At 39.8% G+C, this 18,524-nt stretch overlaps 3 protein-coding genes across 6 annotated transcripts; 1 reads left to right on the forward strand and 2 right to left on the reverse strand.

Moving 5' to 3' along the window:
* Positions 1 to 70: 70 nt before the first annotated feature.
* Positions 71 to 3,966, reverse strand: eva1c (eva-1 homolog C (C. elegans)). Of its 4 annotated transcripts, none has more exons than XM_056737271.1 (8): positions 3,336 to 3,966; positions 2,803 to 2,993; positions 2,406 to 2,514; positions 2,153 to 2,305; positions 1,858 to 2,001; positions 826 to 903; positions 663 to 749; positions 71 to 501 (listed from the first exon to the last, which is right to left on the reverse strand). In XM_056737271.1, exons 1-8 carry the CDS (start codon positions 3,487 to 3,489, stop codon positions 83 to 85), a joined length of 1,335 nt encoding a protein of 444 aa, XP_056593249.1. In that variant the 5' UTR covers positions 3,490 to 3,966; the 3' UTR covers positions 71 to 82. The 4 variants fall into 4 exon arrangements, with proteins under 4 accessions (XP_056593249.1, XP_056593248.1, XP_056593247.1 ...); XM_056737270.1 differs by having other exon boundaries at positions 2,404 to 2,518; positions 3,336 to 3,962; XM_056737269.1 differs by having other exon boundaries at positions 663 to 746; positions 2,395 to 2,518; positions 3,336 to 3,959.
* Positions 3,967 to 4,316: 350 nt separating this feature from the next.
* On the forward strand, positions 4,317 to 6,674 carry mis18a (MIS18 kinetochore protein A). The gene is made up of 5 exons (XM_056736939.1): positions 4,317 to 4,665; positions 5,176 to 5,242; positions 5,328 to 5,450; positions 5,555 to 5,657; positions 6,263 to 6,674. Exons 1-5 carry the CDS (start codon positions 4,458 to 4,460, stop codon positions 6,338 to 6,340), a joined length of 579 nt encoding a protein of 192 aa, XP_056592917.1. The 5' UTR covers positions 4,317 to 4,457; the 3' UTR covers positions 6,341 to 6,674.
* A 2,363-nt stretch (positions 6,675 to 9,037) lies between these two features.
* Positions 9,038 to 17,578, reverse strand: hunk (hormonally up-regulated Neu-associated kinase). The gene is made up of 9 exons (XM_056736581.1): positions 16,992 to 17,578; positions 14,719 to 15,011; positions 14,062 to 14,117; positions 13,577 to 13,712; positions 13,367 to 13,494; positions 12,303 to 12,429; positions 12,031 to 12,199; positions 11,767 to 11,920; positions 9,038 to 10,953 (listed from the first exon to the last, which is right to left on the reverse strand). Exons 1-9 carry the CDS (start codon positions 17,220 to 17,222, stop codon positions 10,277 to 10,279), a joined length of 1,971 nt encoding a protein of 656 aa, XP_056592559.1. The 5' UTR covers positions 17,223 to 17,578; the 3' UTR covers positions 9,038 to 10,276.
* Positions 17,579 to 18,524: the final 946 nt, after the last annotated feature.

Genomic DNA, 18,524 nt, shown 5'->3' on the forward strand with positions numbered 1-18,524 from the left:
ATGTCATATGTCAATCAATTTTGCCTTTAAAATCAGGCGCTAAACAGATCTGGTATTATTCCAAATCAGAATTAAACCAAAGCTACTGCACATTTTGCTTAACAGTTGGCAAGTATGAATGCAAGATGCATGTGTTTCCATTGAGGTACGCGTTCATCCTGATCTCCTGAATCACGAGTTCCCGTCGTTCGATCCTCTCCATCAGCTCCGCTGCCTCTGTGGTGTAAGTCACATCCTCCCAACAATACAACTTTCTGCCTATTTCTGAAAGGTTAGAGCTTTCCATCAATGACTCTGACCCGTTATCTTCTTCATCCTCCTCATCAATATCCTGACTCATTGGCTCCACTTCTTCTAGTTCAGTGGTTCTACTCTTATTGAGTGTTCCAGGCTTATTAAGGTGTCTGCTGCAGGTTATCTGAGTGGAAACAGCTACCAGGATGACCAGAAGTCCCACACAAACACTTGAAGTGAAGAGCAGGCCTGCCATCTCGGGATGCTCTGCAAGAGAATCCACTTTAGGATATTATTATTGACTCATTTCCCTACAACACATATGATGTGTAACTGACGATAAAGTCTTCAAATTTGTTGTTTTGTACAGCATACATGTTGCTGCGTGTGAGTTTAATGGAAATTTATTTAAAATTGTAGCAATTTACCTGTAATGAAGCCATATGCCATTAAAGAATTGCTGACAATGATCCTGTTTTCAGGAAACTTTGCACTTTTGACGACTGGACGTTCTACTGTTAAAAAAATGTAGATAAACATTTCAAATGATATAGATGTAGTGTTTAAAGTCAACTGTAAGGTATATTTTACCTTCTTTGGTGCTCTGGCTAGGAACTGAGGTAGTTTGGAAATGGTTGGGATCAGCCTCCTTGAGTAAACTTTGTGGTACTGTTTGGGGAAAAAAGACAAAACAGGCAAAGGTCTCCGTGCACACATTTAACAACTTGTAACATCCCCCTCAAAGGCCAGGCTGGCACAGTATCTCCCACGATCTTTCAATGCGAGGCTGATGAGTAATCTTGATTTTTCCTGCGAACAGCATTAGTTTTCCAATCAGTAATACAAGCCTGGCATTCAACGTAATCACGGGAAGTGTTACAGGAAGCCCCTGAGGTCTAAAAATGCCAACCTCATTCTGTTTGTATTCCTAACTGCAGTTGTCTTCCTTGTAATTTATTAGACAGGAAGAAAATATCTGTGTAAATCAACAATCTGAGATGAGGTAATGGGCACATGCAGATGTTTTCCCACGCTTAATGAATGTAATTTAAAGGGACAGTTCACTCAAAAATTAGAATTCTGTCACCACTGATTTGACTTTCTTCGGCAGAACACAAAAGAAGATATTTTGAAGAACATTGGTGATCAAACAATTAAGAGGACCATTGACTTCCAATGCATGGACACAAATTCTCAAAATATCTTCTTTTGTGTTCCACAGAAATCATATACACGTTTTGAACGACAAGAGGCCAAATGAAGAGTTTGGATCCAAAATGAGATAACTCTGTTTAAAAAAAATCAATAATTATGTTTTTATTTTGTTTGATTGTGTTAGTTAGCTGTATTTTTTGAGTTATTATGGCTTAAATCAAAACAAACAACTGCAGTTTGATTTATATTCATTGGAATGCACCAAAAAAAAACATGATTTTAAAAACATTTTGGAACCAAACTCTTCAAAAAAAATGATGAGCCTTTTAAATTTTGGGTGAACTGTCCCTTTAAATTCTGCCATGCCATACACTGTAAATATGTTTGCTGGCTGGATTACATTAGAATTTAAATAAAAACAGATTAACATACATTTCGATTCATTAATGGATGTCAAAGCATTCATACCACATGCATAGAGAACAGTGAGATACTTTTTTGTTCCAGGAGGGCAGGGGTCATTGAAATGCTCCTCATCTATGGTAAACAAGCACCTTTGTTTACCATAACAGATGTTTGTCACCACACCCACAGCTCCATGAAAAAGGCAGTCTGCCACGACATAAGAAAAACATTTAAAACTTCATTATCTAGAACCCTTCTCAGATCGGAACTTTACAGTATTTGTCAATATATTGCGCAAGCTTTCGGTACCATTCAAAAATCTATTCAGAATGAATGTCACTTATATTCAAAAGCTCACCAAAGGGTGGGGGTTCTCGTATCTCTGATGGGCAATGGTCTTCCTCTTCCATTGTTCGCCCATACACGGCCGAGTAGATATTGAGCACTTTTGGATACTTGCAGTGGAGCAAAAGTCGATCTCCCTCACATGTTACTCTCTTTTTGTGTTCCGCTGTATGAATAAACAAAACTTTTACTGATGTAGATGTGTAAATATTTAAAACATATATGAATTAATGCCACTAAGGAGGAAATACATACTAGGCTTACACCTGTATGACACACGGAGGTATTTAGGGGTTCCAGGGCAAGGATCTCGGCCAAAGACGTGATGATTAACCAGCAGCTGGCAGTCTCTATGACCCTGGCATTCATACAGCACTTTCTTATAGAGAGAGAGAGAGTAAAAAAGCAATAGACTACACAGTGTACAAAAGGCAGGGAAAATGTAATAGCCCTGTCCTGATTCTGGAGAATGCATGATCTTTTGAGCCAAATTGAACCAGATCAGCTGCCGTAGGAGTCTAATCTTACAACACACTACTACTTAGGACCGTTTCCTTGAGATTCATTCACCCTTAAAAACATACAAAAACGCTTGTAGATTTTATTGACAATGAAACGTCTGTTTTGTTTAAAAGACACAGAGGGGATCAGAAATGGCCTCACCTGCAGTGCTGTGGTGGCGGAACAGCTGTGATTACGCCATTGGCATCTCATTCCGGGCACATTCACATCTTCACTCTGCCCATAAAACGCAGACTGAACAGTTATGCTTGAGTGTCGTGGGCACCTGAGGACCAGGACATCTCCATCACAGGCTTGTGCTGAATGACTGTTAATGATCCTAAACAGATAATCTTGAAGGAGTTGGGAGGTGATGCATTAACTTTTTTTTGTATTTATAATAATTGCAAGTATAAAGGAAAAGAAATATTACAAAAAAGAAATTGATTACTCTTTTCATATTTTATCACATTTATTTTATTACTAACATATTTTATTTAATTAATTATTATATTGTTTTATAAATTAATTTGAGTGAATTATTTATAATATATTTTATGATATTCTTTTATGAACATCCAATTATTATAACGAATCTGTAGGGAAATTGAATAAGAGGTAAAAAATAAAAAATAAACAGGTGCATAAATATATTAACATTTTTAGAACTACTTTATGAACCTGTATTGACTCACTTGAGAAGTCCGAAAGTCCATTCATTTCTTTGGTCCACAGTAGGAGAAGACTGTAAAGTATCTGAAGACAAAATCCAGATGTGCTCGCGAGCTGCGCTGAAATCATCTTCAAATCCGTCTGCTTCAAACGTCGCGTGCGTTCAAGCGCGCGCATAAGGAGTCAGGAATCCCCGTTTCTCCCTCACCTGCCAGCGCTAAAGTATTCTTATCCGCGTATATACCATTCGAGTCCTTTGAGGTAGAAATCGAAGAGGTCTTTATTTTGCCCTCGATTGAAAAGTAGTCAGTAGACACGAGACGAATGGGAAACATTTCAAAGCGGCGCGGTTACTGTGTAGCTAAATAATAAGTGCGCAACAAGTCAGAGGGACCCGAGACGAGCGACAACCCCATCGTGTATTACCTCGCTGATGGTTTTATGGTCCGTGGTGAGAGTACAGATCATGAAATGAGCTTTCTTTGTCACTCAGAATTTCAAAAGGTTTTTTTTTGCGGAGGATGTCTGGGAATAACTCTTATGAACGGGGCGTGGCGGGGAATGCCTCAACTGGCGTAGTACTGTAACCAATCTGATCACACGGTTTTTACATAATTAATAATATTTGATTATTTATTTATTTATTTTTGTTTATATTAGTATATAACAACGAGGCCATTTAAAGAGAGTATGTTTTGACACTGTTTCTTTAATATAGTTGACAAATAAAACGTTTTAAAACCAAAACCATGGCCCTAACACCGACATTCATATTCAGAACAAAGGGCGACAAATGTGGGCATTTAAAAATTCCAGTCTAATCTTGAATACATGAAGTAAAACATTTCTCATGTGTTTGTATTTTTATTTGTTCATTTTCGGCATTGTTTAGGTTTTTAGCCAAGAACCATTTCCCTCTACTTGTAACGTGTTTACGGTATTTAAGTATTACGTATTTTAGTTTAGTAAATATTTGAGTTTAAATAGTTAATATGCTCTGTTTCCATACCAAATACTCCGTTGCAGCAGAGGGCGCTGTCCATCCGCGTTCACGTCAAGTCAGGAGAAGAACTTTGCCCGCGAACATTAGAATACATGTACTGGTGCACATCAAAGTGAGCGATATTGGGATTTTGCAGGAAACAATGGCAAGCAAATTGAAAGAAAGCACTGACTGTAGCAATAAAACATACTCTGTTTGTGAGAGTACGGCGGTCAGCAGTAGCCGAGTGGAAGAAGACGGAGAATCCGACGGTCCTGCGGTGTTCATGTGCGGAAAATGCAAGCTTCCCATCGGCGATTCTCTGTCCTGGGCAGGCAGTGATGACGAGAGGAACCAAATCATGCTCAAACGTAAGAGATGTAGGATGTTTACACGTACTTTTAGCTGTAAAACATTGAAGCCATTCATTTAGGAGACAATAATGTGAGTGCTGTGTGTAATGATACAATGGTTCGACAGTTAACGTTATTGAGGCAGCCCGTAAGAAAGTTATCCATGGTTTTTACAAAAGTAACCATATATTTTCACTTTTTCAAAAGTAAAACCCCATTAACTACACTTTTACCATTGTTTCACTATAGTAACGTTGACTAGTTAAACTATTTGTAGTAAAACAAAATAGTATTCATTCTACCAAAACATGCTTACTACACTTGCAATAATAAAACAATTGTTACTTTTATCTAGAGGATATGTACAGGTATGATTTTTAAATCGTAAATAGAGTTTAATAAGTTTTAGCAGTTTTTGTAAATATTGTGTTAATACAGTTTGTGTCTTTAAAATGCTAGTTATTAGTCTGCTTTGATGACTCCGCATTAATCATATATAATATAAGTAACATTTTGTTTTATTTCCAGGGATTAGTGACAATGTTGTCATAGGCAAGGAGCCCTTTGTTTCTGGTACCCGAAAGGAGCTTGGATGGTGAGATATTTGTTTATTAGATTCAATGTACAAATGTTTCCTGAACATCAAGTCAAAGTTCTGCCTTTTTGTGTCTGTCATTCAGCCTTGTTGTGAGCCTCACTTGTCATGGCTGTGCTTCAGATTTAGGAATCGTGTACATATCGACTCCAAAACATCTCGATTTTAAGAGATCCCTATTCTGCTTTAACGTTCAAAGTATTGAAAGGTAAGTAGCCTCCTACAGTGATTTTGTGTCTGTTTTGAATTTGAATCATGTCACCCCATGTCTGATTTATGGATTAGAGGACATCAATTTTTTTCTCTCTGTAGCTATGTAGTAGGTAGTCCAGGTCAGCAGATGCCAGATTTGGACCGTGAAAACAGGCCAGTAACCCTGGAATACCAAGACACTGTTGAGCAGCAGATGACCGAGGTAATGTACATCCATTGTTCTATATACTAATCCATATACATGAAGTAACATATAACCTTTACAACATTTAATTACAATGTGGAGCTATTTTACATAAATATTGAATATCCTGAGAATATTGGATTAAATAATATCAATTATTTTATCCAAAGAGACTTGTATTGCATTTAACTATACATTTGTTTCTGAGTATGTTCCATCCCCTGGGATCGAACCCTTGACATTGGCACGCTAGAGCCATGCCACAGGAAAGCATATATAATGATATACGGAGGACAGTATGGGGAAATTTTAGGATAAACAAATGTTGCTCATTTGTATAACACACATATACAGCAGAGGGCGCTCTTGTCTTGAGGTGAAATCTCTTTGTTTGGTCAGCCAGACCGGCAAACAAAAGATATTAGAAGCTGTATAAGAATTTCATCCACAACTAGGTGTGGACAGTTATGTCTGTCTTGGAGATCTAGGGGTCATTATTGCTATATAATCTACTGATTAAATATAACACTGGTGTGTTATTAATGAATATGTGAAATAATGTCATTTCACAAACACATACTTTGTTTTCTTATCCAGCTTCTGTTTTGTATTGTGCCTTCCAGATCAAATCTTTAGCTGTGATAATTGGACAACGACTTCTGGAAATCGAAAATAACCTCCAGTGCAGTCCGGCAAAATAAAGTGAGCTGTTAAAAAGCTGTTTTAGAGATAATGTCTGTTTTCCCATCTGAGGGAAACATCTACTTTGTCTGGATCCCATCCATTGATCAAGATGACCGAGTTTTTGTGACAACTTTTTACAGTTAGATTTGTACAGAAAGGTATGTATTTATTGTATATGTATGTTTTTGTTTGGTTAAATGCACGATTCGCATATCTGCAGATGTCACAGAGTAGACATCTTGCTGTAAAGCAGATACACGTTTCTACCCTGCATGGGCTATCTGTTTTATGTAAAGCTGGTATATGTATATCTTCCTAGATAGACACACAATAAATAAAGGTGTCAAGCAACTTGTTGTTGTGCATTTCCCTCCGCATGTTTGTTTTTGATGTTTCATCTTTTGCATCAAAACATTCCCGCCCATCCCATTTACAACTGGTTCAATAACAAGTGGATGGTGAATGGGGGGAGAGCTCAAGCCATTTGTTTTGTTTACGGTTCGTGTCTAATGTGCCTAGCAACACACTCCACCAGGAGGCGGGAAAAATATTCTCGCGGAGATCCTTGAAACCGCAAGCGCGCCCCCAACTCTGAATTCTGGGGTAGCATAACAACAGCGATAGCGAATGCGCTCGTCTCGGACCAACCAGAGTGCTGTATCTAAGGGCCATGCTGCCATGGAAACAAAGCGCACATGCTACCGCGAGAGCCTGTTGCCATCGCATCCGCCGTTTCCCTAATTGCCGGACAGCCAGCCAGCTCGCGCGTCGGCTTGCCAAGTTGATGACGTTTCGCTTCAGTGGGCGGAGTCTCCTCCCTTAACCACTAGCGGTCCGTTGAGAGTTCCTCTTCATTCTGTCTTTGAAGTCATTCATTCGCTCTGTAACACAAGTAGCATTGAAATAGGGGTAAACATATTATTTTAGCACTTGATGTTGTTCTTAGAAAAGGGGATGCATCACTCTGAACGCGCCAACTTATCTCTTTTGAAATGCACGAAGAGCATATTTTTCTGTTTTAAAGCCATGGCAACCGATTATGCTAAAACACGGTTAGGCCAATACACTTTTATTATAACAAAATCATGTTTAATTTTCATAAGCCCCCCCTTGTTCAGATGGTTTTTTGTTTATTGTAATGAATTTAGTTGTCTTCCTATAGCCCCGTTGTTTCACCTGCTCCGCCAGACGCTGTCAACATGATTAATGGACGCAGGCTGCAATCTTGGAGTGCATTTCGCGTGCACTGAAGTGCTGATTCTCTGCACTTTCTGTATGATCGCGCTCACCCCGTGCACCTCCATCTCAATGTCCGCGCGCGCGCGTGCACAAACGCTTTGTCCTGAAGGACTGTGCGGGCGCAAATCAATAACACAGACAGTCTGATTTAATGAAGGTTACCTCCTTGCAAATGCCCCTGTGGACCAGACTCGCGGTGAATCTAAACAAGTACTGTAGTCAAACCCCTAATAGCAGCGCTAAGTGAAAAACATGATCTGCCTGTTGTTCAATTCTTGCTTGTATGCAAATCTTCGGTTGTCCATCCCTTCTGTCAAATCATCAATCATCAATCATAACACATGCTTGCATTGCGTGGCAAATTTGATAACTGACTTACTTCTTTGTATTCGCTGTATGTGTTTTGCATTTAAGGTACAATAATTTAAATAACAACTGACGTCACTCAATAGAATCAATGACGCTAGTTAAACATACAGTATGCAACAGTCTATTGTTATTGTGGGCTGATCAGGATTTTGTTGTTGGCTTAATTCGTAGTATTTACCACCACTGTAAGAGAGCTAAATTAATTTGTCTGTTTTTGGCTTTTCCAGACACAAAGAAACATATTTCCCCTTTAAAAACAGGATTAGTCTCAATCAGGGTCTAAGCCTGAACAGATTGAGAGATCAAGAGGGCCTTTATTTGACTTTTATAATGATGACGCTGTCAGCCATGTAACAAAACAGATTTAAGTATGCAACACCCTTGGTAAATTTAGAAACCCTTGTTGGTATTTGTGTTGATTTCATTGGTAACTTGTTTTTCTTTGTTTGTTTTTCTTTCTTTTTTACTGGTATGCCAAGTAGGTTCACATTTGTGTTTACTTAGATAGTTGCAGTTCATGTTGTGTTCTGATTGCTGATCCACATTGTGCTGTGTGCTTTGTCTGTAAGGTTTATTTTGTACCTTGCTATTCTTTGGAAATATCTACCTACAGTTTTTCTTCCACGGAAAGAGTAAGCTGTTATTTCCTCATTTCATGTTGTTGTGTATTACATGGCATTCTGTGTTTTGATAAATCATGGAGGATTTTCGAGGGCTGTCCATTTTGTATATTCTAAGCGTTATGTTTTAATATACTTTACAGCCTCTTTTGTCCCACAGCTTTTAGCAGCTTAGGCGCACAGATTTATCCGGGCTTCAATGTTTTGGGGTCACCCCCTTGCATTTATCTCATGTATCCCACAAAGGAGGGTGTGTGTTTGTGCAAGTTAGGGTACAGCTGACTGGATTATCAGATGCAGGGTTTTCAGCTGTCACTCATTTAATGGTTATTGCTGGTTTCTCGTGGGAAATGTGGACAGTTACACCAAGTCACCTGTTCCTCCATAAATGCCTGTTGAAGTTTATTATCTACGACAGCTTATGTTACAAAACTAAACTATCTTGATTTGATCCATAGACAATTTACGTATAAGAAAAGAAAATGGTAACTTTGTATTTGTGCATTTATTTGAATGTGTCAAAAAGTAATACATGCTGCGTTAAAATAGAAAATCCAGAACACAAATAATAATCTTTAAATATAAATATTTTGAATCTGTTTTTTACAGCGTAAAAATCTCCTTTAGTTCATTGAAGGCAAATGAATATAAAACCTTACAAAAGACCTTCAAATTTATCTTCACAGTAACAAAAGTACAAAGACGTGTCACCAAAAACGGACATCACATTTTTAAAAAAGTTCTGGTGCATGCAAAAGTGTAGTAAAACCAGATAAAAGTTCCTTTTTTACAGTTCAGTCTTCTGTGTGCGTGGAGACTTGGAAAGAGGTCAGACTGCTTTGTAAATCTAGAACAATGTGAAATGACAACACGCTTTACTGTTTTACACATGGAATGAAAGAAATGTTATTTACAGACTGTTTTAAAATCTCTTTCGTTCTGTGTAATTTAAAGACATACAGCTCAGTCTTCAAATATTTACACGCTATTGCACAAAGTAGTATTTCCCTCAAAATTATGCCTTTCCTGTTAAATGAATCACACACACTAACACACAAAGTTAGAATAACACTGGAATCTCCCATTGTAGCCTAAAGGCCTAATGCAAGATATTTAAGGCTATAGAAAAATCCAGCAATCCCCTATAGGGGAAGAAAACGAAGAACGTCATCTTCTGAAGAATTATAGACACCACAGGTTCAAAGGATGTAACGTTTCTTTAGTTCAGTTTCGTTGACCTGAGTGTTTTACAATTTGAGGTTGATTAAAGTAAGGATTAAAATTATTTGCTGAAATAAGCGCGTCCTAGAAAAGCCTCCAACTGCTCTTAATAGTCTTAGATTCATTACCGTCCACAAACCCAAAGATTCTAAACACAACTACACATGTTGCTATACATAAGTGTGTCTATCGTGGGCAGTGACAGCTTTTTTTCACTAACTTGTGCGTAGCTTGTGAAATTGATCTTCAGGCGCCTACTAGCCTGCGGCTGTGTTACTTTAAGACAACATTTGTACAGAGCTTGGAGCCAAAGTTAGTTTTCTGGAACCGTTGACGCGTGTGCATAATTGGGACGCATTCCAAAGAACTCGCTGTAGGGTTTAGTTGTAACGTGTGCTCTGTCACGCCAACAGCCCAACTAGACGAACTAGCATTGTTGGTGAGCTATTATGTTACTGCATACAATTTTTATGTACGTCTTACTGAGATTACACAGATTTGTCATCAGCAAAGAGTCTTGAGAGCTCCTGAAGTGCACAGCAGAGTTTGCATGTGATACGGAGTTGGAGATTCCACTTCCACCGCCGGTTCAGGCTTAAACGGGGGCAACTGGAAGCTGAAGGGTTGCACTTTTTTCTTTAAAATCTGCCCGATACCCATCGAAGGAAATTTGCTACGGTGCTGAGGGCTGTCAGGCTCGTCGCTGGCTCCGCTGCTGGGTGGACTCCCGCTGGAGTCTGTGGAGCTGGACCAGTCCGTAGTGGAAGGACTTTTCTTGGGCTGGGGTTTGACTATAAGAACGGGTGGGCTGGGGATGGTGGCCTTCTTTAAGTATGAACTATCGGGCTGAAAGGCGGATACGTGGCGAGGTGGAGAGAGTGCACCGTTGGTCAGCTTGTACCACGGGGATGGAGGAGATTCTTTGCTTGGTTCTTTGCTCGCAGAGGTCCAAGAATGAGCACCGAGGGATGATGGAGGGCGAGCGGGGGTGTTGACAGCTTTTGGGCGGTCTTTGGAGCTGTCTTTCTGGGGTGGCTGGGTCTCGGGCTGAGGATGCGTTGGTTGTGCGGTGTTTGGAAACAGGGGGTGGATCTCCAAGTACTCTAGTGAGGAAGAAGTGATGCAACCCCTACGCCCTAAGTAAACATCCTTAAAACCCCCAGTCACAGCTTTAAGAAGACCTGAATGTAAGAGAGAGGAATTCGAGAGGTTAATTTAAAATATAATGCGCCCAAGTTTTTAAAACCAAGTCAAACATTTACAACCTCTCTTCCTAGGAACTTCAATTTAAAATTTGAATAACATGCACAAGTTCATTTTAGCCTTTTAAAGAAATTCCAAACAACACTGTTCAATATGTCATGAGTTTAAAAAGGTTTGTAAGTCTAAGACTCTTTAATCTCTAATGCAAGAGAACATTACAAGGTGAGTGGAACGAGTGACGTTTCTAGGTCACTTGTTGCACGTCGCCTATGAAGTCATCTTCAAGATTTACACTTGAACTTGATGTTCAAGTGATAACAACCTGAACACACTGTCCATCACATTGCACATTTGTACATAGCACATCTGGCAATTGTACATTGTAAGCAACCATATGACAAACCTGTAAATAACACATCTGTATATTCATTAAAGTAATTATATGTTGTTTTTTGTCTATATTTTTTTACTTTTGTATAAAGTGCATTATTATTTAATTTTCACCATGTGTATATTTGCTCCAAAACTAGAAGCTCCTGTCACCAAGTTAAATTCTGTGTGTGTGTAAACGTACTTGGTATTAAAGCTCCTTCTGATTCTGAACAGCCCAAAGGCTTTTTCATTTCTTTTGTTGCAAATGCAAATGTTGGAATGTGTCCAAGTGATCTTTAACACATCAAGAACAAAATAGTTTTTATTATTGCTGTGTTTTGTCCTATTTGTTTCTTTTAATTCAGGTCTTTCATGTTTGATCATGTAATGTAAGGACACACTGATCATCCGTTGCTCACCTGTTTTGTGCTTCTTCGCTTTGGTCGGGCCTTTGCTCGCGACGAGATAAACAGGTGTCTGCTTGGGTGGAATCGTGATCTTCTCGATGGGCTTTCGCCACTGGGTCTGAAAAAGCTCGCTCTTTTTCTCTTTCTCAATGTTGTATTGTTTCTCCTGGAATGGATATAAAGTGACGGTAAGATATACAGTAAAACCAAACATACTTTTATACCCTAACGGAACGCATTGTGTGTTTGTGACCACTAACCCCTGCCCAAACTTACCCTGTACTCCTTTGATAGCCTCTTCATCTTGTTATTGAGGAGGAAGTAAACCGTCAGCGTGTGACAAGCTTTGTTGGTGAGAACCGCACTGAGCACCTCGCTGTGCTTGTAGCCCATTCGCTCAGTCATGTGCAACAGAACCGTGTGATTGATCTCTTCAATGTGAATCCTGAGAGGTTAAAAAACACTAATTTAATACCAAGCACAATTTAAAAGTGGTAAAGTAAAATTAAAGATTTGAATTTGATCTTCAAGAAAATGAGCTGGCTGACCTATTTAGGTAAGGAACTCCTGTGTGAGGATTGCCCAGCTGCAGCCAGGAGTCGGCCATCGCTTGATGAATGTTGGGTCTCTTTTCAGGGTCTGGCTCTAGAAGTCTCTTCAACAGGCGATCGGCGGCTGTAAACAAAGACCGGAAGCCATAAGTACTTCGCCTTTATTTAACAGTGTGTATTAACCGGCGATTTAACATTGTGCCTTGTCGCTGGAAATTGGATGCATCGAGGTAAGAAAACAAAACAGATGATGGCATGGTCACATGACACAGCATTTTGGTCCAGTTTTTTAACAGTGATAAAAATCAATCAAAAGAACATTTAGAAGTATTAAACAAACATCTTTAAGACTTCATTATATATGTGACACTTCATAAAAAAACTAAAACAGGAAGTGCTTCTGGACCAGCGTTGTTCACGTCTTGTAAAATGACCTACAGTAAAAGTCCAATTGACCCCCTGGCCCGGTCAACGGATGAAGGCACAGCTCTGTCTCCTTGAGACGCTAAATACTTGTTATATAACAGGGCTAATCTCATTTCAACAGTGTGTCATCTTGTGGCAAGATATCCTGACTCATGTTTAACTGGATGTAATCACTCATCACTGACAATGGTTACGTCATGGAAAACAACTTGTCCCTTAATCCTTATTTACAGTGAAGGCCTTATTATTTCCTAAATGAAAGATTTAAACTGGAATCTTTTTGTGTCTCAATATATCATTGATTGCAAAACTAACTACAGTGGAAAATGGTTTTGAAAGGATGACAAAGCAGATCCTGTAATTTCCATATAACTAGAACCGGTTTTTCCTTTGTTTAAAAATGGCTTGCGTTTACTAAAGCAGTGTTTAAGAGGTGACATTTACCACGCTGAGAATTTTGAGTATGCACCTTTCAGCCTTGTTTGTTCCGTTGAACCTCACTTTAAAAGTTACATCTCTTTGTCTTAATGTACCGAGCATTGGTGTGACATGTCAGAAAACTCCCTTGGAGGACTGATCTTTTACCTCCAGATAATTAAAAAGTCTCACAAGGACTGATGTGCTTTTGTTAATACCTGAAGAGATAGATGGAGGTAGAGGGTTCATGTCTTTGTCCACCATTTTCTGATGCAAGGTTTTGAGGTTAAAGGGCTCCACCGTAAATGGAAGTGTACCGGTCAGCATAGCGTACATGTTGACTCCTCTACAAACATAGAAAAAATCCTGTTAATAACAATTTAAAATAAAAATATTTGAATCGGTTTCAGAAAAATGGAAACACTCACATTGACCAGACATCCACTTTGGGTCCGTATTTCTTCCTTGCCAGAAGTTCAGGGGCGGCATACGCCGGACTGCCACACTGAGTGCTGAAGGGATCCGAGTACCCCAGAATTCCTGCGCAGTTACTGAGGCCAAAATCTACAGAAGGGTAACAGAGAGGGTCGTGTGAGAGTCAGCGAAGATAACGGTTGTGTGTTCTGGTAAATAGAGGTATTGACTCTAAGCGCCCCCCCGCTGTGAGGGGTGCAAAAGGATTTATGGTTGTCCAACACTAACCATGTCTGTTACACACAGCTGCTTAATACAGGCCATGCGTTTGCCAGCCGTCTCTCAAAGAGGTGAGAGGTCATTGAGTTTTAATGAGATACTGATTACTCTACACATGCTATCAATGTACTTCACTTTAGGTCATTAGGACTCCATGTGACTTCTTTTGAATATGCGTGTGAGGAGCTTGCATACCATATAAAACAATGATAGCTCTTACCGATAAGCTTTATGTTGTCTTGTTCATCCAGCAGAAGATTTTCAATTTTCAAGTCTCTGAAATATATAGAGAAAAAATATGAACATCCTCATTTATATTGTTGTAATCTACAGAACCACATCTCCGTTCATAAACACAGATTATTTGCTTGTGCAATGTGGGAAGATTTTACTGGCTGTTAACGATAAGGGCTGTTCTATGATTTATTGCGATTGAATCATCTATAATAAAAGTTTGTGTAACATATTATTTTGATTTAATAACACGTAAACATACAAGTATATATTTAGGAAATATTTGCATGTATATATTTATATAATTTAAACCGTATATAAACATCAATTTATTTTAATATTATATTTTTTGTTTTTAATATACACATGTGCGTACAGTATGTGTTTATTAATACGCACAGTACACATACATTTATTATGTGGAAACAAACTTTTATTATGGATGCGATTAATTGTGATTCATTGTTGAACAGCTCTGCTTTGCAATATACAATCGTCTATAATAACATAGTATCTGCACAGAGTATCTAAGATCCCTGTACGATTAAAATGTTGTTTGTATTTTATATCTTCCAGTCAATGACTTCAAACAGTATGTTACACAATCCACATGCCACGGTGTCCGAATGTTTCCGTTACTCACCTGTGAACTACTCCCGCCCTATGCAGATGCTCTACCGCCATGACCAGCTGGCGTACGTATTTCTGCGCATCCCTCTCGTCCAGTCTTTTCTTCTCGTAGATGTGGTTCATGAGGTTTCCGCCAGGGCAGAGCTCCATCACGAGGTAGTAGCTGTTCTCCGTCTCCAGGATATCCAGAAGCTGTGTGATGTTCGGATGACGGATCATTTGCTGGATCTGACCTTCACGCCGCAAGTTCTTCGTGACATAGGAGTCCTTTTTGGCCTTCCTCTTGTCAATGACTTTCACCGCCACCTATGAGAGGACAGACAATGACAGAGTCCGTTACTTTCACCGCCACTTAAGAGAGGGCAGAGAATGGCAGATTTAAAGGAATGGAGGGACTCGGGAAGAAAGGCACGACGTAAAACGCGAGGGGAATGTTTAATGGTCTCCTTGTGCCGGACCTTGTATGAGTAAAATTTATTGCCGAGCAGGTGACGTGGGTCCACGCTTAGCCAGCCGAGACTCTAATTTCACATTTGCCTGTCACCTCACGTCCCCAGGATGGGATGTTCGACCCTGAGATTTTGTGGAGGAAGGGAACGAACAAATGAGTGATGTAGCACTTCCAGTTAAAAGAAGAATCTCCAAAAGGCTTGTTAATGCCACCCATTTGTCACCAAGATGTTGTAAACCACTAATGCCGTATAAACAGTCTGTCAACATAGCTTTGTCCTCTAAACGTTTACAGATAACCAGTAATTAAGCTTTTGTAGCTCATTTATAAATTGCATTTAAGATTTTTTTATTCATTTCATTGAATGAAGGCGGGTAGGGTGGGGGGAGAGATGCTTTGTTCCTTATCAAATCAAATTTCTTTGTTTGGTTTTAAAGTCTCTCTGTAACAATAGTCTGGGAATGTTTGTTCTGCCCTTGATCGAAGTGACCCTCTACTCACAGGGTGACCCGGGAAAAATTTGAGGGGTGACCGGCCATGCCATCACAAATGATCAGACACAAAAGGAGACAGTTGAGCAAACCGGTCATACATGGTCAATTGAGAAGATAATTGGATCAATTGCTCCAACAGAGGCGCATGTTTAAAGAGGAAAAAAGGGGGCAGAATCCCCCCCAGGGCAAATCCTAAAATGCTAATTCTACATTACTGTCGTGTATTGCCAGTATTGTTAATAAGGGCGATAGGTGGTCGATGGCTGGGGGGATGGGGGACCCCCAGAGCTTCAGACTAACGTGTTGTTTTTCTCTCAGGCAGACAAAGGCAGCGAGGGTGAAAGTGGGTTAGACATGCTCATAACATACATGGGCGAAGCATGTGCTATCGCGCATCGGCCAGGAGCCCCGCCCCACCCTGTCTGTTTTTCTAGGTGATGTCAGAGAACGAGAGCGAGGCTCTGGAGGAGCACGAGGCAGCCTCGCTTCTCTTTGTGATTTCTAGTGTTTGCATCATCGCCCGAGAAAACATTTTCCACAGCAACAGTGAAAAGAGACTCAGGGGCTTGATAAATCTCTAATGTCCTGAGGAGGTACCACGGGTCACTCCTCGAAAGAGCGACCTTCTTGTCTTTGTAAATGTGCAAATCATCCTGAACAAAAGCAGATAGTGAGCAGTAATAGAGAAACCAAAACCCTACTAAGATGGCATACAGACTCTTGCTTTGTGTAATTAAAATACAGTTTTGTACTAAATATGAATTGGATATCAATAGCATCATTGTTTATAAATGTGCTTGTAATATTAATACTATCATGCTATGAAATCAAATGACATCAGTTATAATTTTGAGAAAATGCCAAGTGGGCACTCCGGTGTCATGTAGAAACGACAAGGAAAATATTCCATTCGAAAATGTGTAGTCCGAGTTTAACATCGACACCTTAATGTAAACAGGCGTTGTTTCTGTTGTCTAATTCAATCAGTGTGTGATTTGAATAGGAAGGTGATACCAGTGAGAAACACCACGACTCAACTTTATCATCAGATGTTGTTTCTCACATTCTTCTCTCAGCAGTCACAAAAATGACTCCTAGGTGATTCTGTATTTATCTTGACAGATTCATCTTATCAACATTGGTAATACATATGTTCTTGTTTAAACCTGTTATATTACATTACATAGTAAATAACAAATGGAATCAATCTTGAATGGACTGCCATAATTATGTAGATATACAATCTCGTGCCATCCTCTAATATTGAAATAATATGAATAAACGTAGCTTTTTAAACATGTCACTGCTGTAACAATGTTTCGCACATGAGTATCATCTCACCTTCTCGCCCGTGATCGCGTGAAGACCCTCGCGCACTTTGGCGAAAGACCCCTCTCCCAGCTTCCTTCCGATGAGATAATTCCCAACTTTCTTCGTGTGATAAAAGTTTCTGAGGATGTCCTGTGGAGGTCCGCCGTTTAGAGATGTGTTGCGGTTGTTTTCCGCGCTCGGGGGTGTCACCCCGAAAATCCTACCGTTGTCCGTCCCCATGTCTGTTCCAGCATCGGGCATCCCTGCGGCAGATGAGTTGAACCTGTTCCTCTGAATCTGATATTGCCGGTTACGACCGATGAACTCTCCTGCGTGCTAAACTGAAATCTTGATGAGAATGGGACATCTGAATCCCCGTCACTAATTCTAAAAGCTTAGCGGAACTTTACGCGCTCTCACGCACCACCTGTTCGGCTCAGCTGGCACTCGGTTCTGGCTCGTAAAATATTTGTAACATTTATTAATAGCGAGACTCTTTGGTAATGTAAGTAAATAGCCAAAACCTTTAAAACGCAATCGTGTTGTCCGGTAAAGCTGTCATAAATCATCAGTAGTCCATGAGCTCTATCGCTGTGTACCTGTCAGAGTGAACGACAAACGTCTGCTGAGTCTCTTATGTTATTTTGAAGTTACTTTCCCGGCACGGGGTGGGGGCGTTTCCTATTTGCCAGAAATTCCCTTCTCAGTCACCGGGTTAAATTACAATCCAATCAGCGATCGCTCTGGGAGGTGGTCTCCGCCCTCTCTCGAGTTGTAAAAATAACCACGCCCCTCGCCCATGCTTACCTAGACAACAAAGAGCATGTTGCCGAGGGGTCAAATTAGGCGGATTCCTACGCGATTCTTGATGCCTTCGCCCGGTGATGGTTTACGTGGATTGCTTTAGGCTGACCTATTGGTTACGAACAAAGCGTTTATTGATTATTCATGCCGATGAGTCAACGTTGAAGGAAATAGTGTGTAAATGCAGTGCATTCCCTTTCATGCGATGATGTCATGCATTCGTAACCATTTCGCTAATGGAGCTCAACGCATGACATACTGATCAGAAACGAGTGTATTTTTTGATTGTGTTTGTTCACTGTAAATGTAATTTATTTCATTGCTTATTTTAATATAATTTATGAATAATACCCCATATGATACAAATGCTCGAATGAACATGCAATTCAAATGTTGTTTTAATAAGTTTGAATTTAACGACATTAATAATAGTCGACACTGTCCTCAACATTTGTCTAACACGTGTGGAAATAATGCGTTCGGTTTTCATTCGTTAGGTACAGTGTAAGCCAGCCATTGCAATCCTGACATGATAGATTGTACCTTCACAACAATGGGGAATGTTTTTTTTTATAATACACACTATTGCGTCACCACAGATCGACTAGCCGGCAACTTGTTTACATCACCATGCATGCGGTCATGAGACGGGGGTTGTGAAGGGAATAAGGTTAAGTCGGTCTATAGAGGCCTCTAGTGGTAATTTTATGTAGCACAATTTAGAACCCAATATAATTCTTTGACGTGCTAGCCCTAACA

Source organism: Triplophysa dalaica, chromosome 22 (genome assembly GCF_015846415.1).
Source record: "Triplophysa dalaica isolate WHDGS20190420 chromosome 22, ASM1584641v1, whole genome shotgun sequence".
Lineage (NCBI taxonomy): Eukaryota > Metazoa > Chordata > Actinopteri > Cypriniformes > Nemacheilidae > Triplophysa > Triplophysa dalaica.

Coding starts and splice junctions, on each gene's coding strand:
- eva1c (XM_056737268.1), bottom strand. CDS start 3,489: ATGCGCGCGCTTGAACGCACGCGACGTTTGAAGCAGACGGATTTGAAG. Junction 750..825: donor TAGCCAGAGCACCAAAGAAG/GTAAAATATACC, acceptor TTTTTTTAACAG/TAGAACGTCCAGTCGTCAAA. Junction 502..662: donor GGCATATGGCTTCATTACAG/GTAAATTGCTAC, acceptor ATTCTCTTGCAG/AGCATCCCGAGATGGCAGGC.
- mis18a (XM_056736939.1), top strand. CDS start 4,458: ATGGCAAGCAAATTGAAAGAAAGCACTGACTGTAGCAATAAAACATAC. Junction 4,666..5,175: donor GAACCAAATCATGCTCAAAC/GTAAGAGATGTA, acceptor TTTTATTTCCAG/GGATTAGTGACAATGTTGTC. Junction 5,451..5,554: donor AACGTTCAAAGTATTGAAAG/GTAAGTAGCCTC, acceptor TTCTCTCTGTAG/CTATGTAGTAGGTAGTCCAG.
- hunk (XM_056736581.1), bottom strand. CDS start 17,222: ATGCCCGATGCTGGAACAGACATGGGGACGGACAACGGTAGGATTTTC. Junction 15,012..16,991: donor ACGCGATCACGGGCGAGAAG/GTGAGATGATAC, acceptor GTCCTCTCATAG/GTGGCGGTGAAAGTCATTGA. Junction 11,921..12,030: donor GGCTATCAAAGGAGTACAGG/GTAAGTTTGGGC, acceptor TATCCATTCCAG/GAGAAACAATACAACATTGA.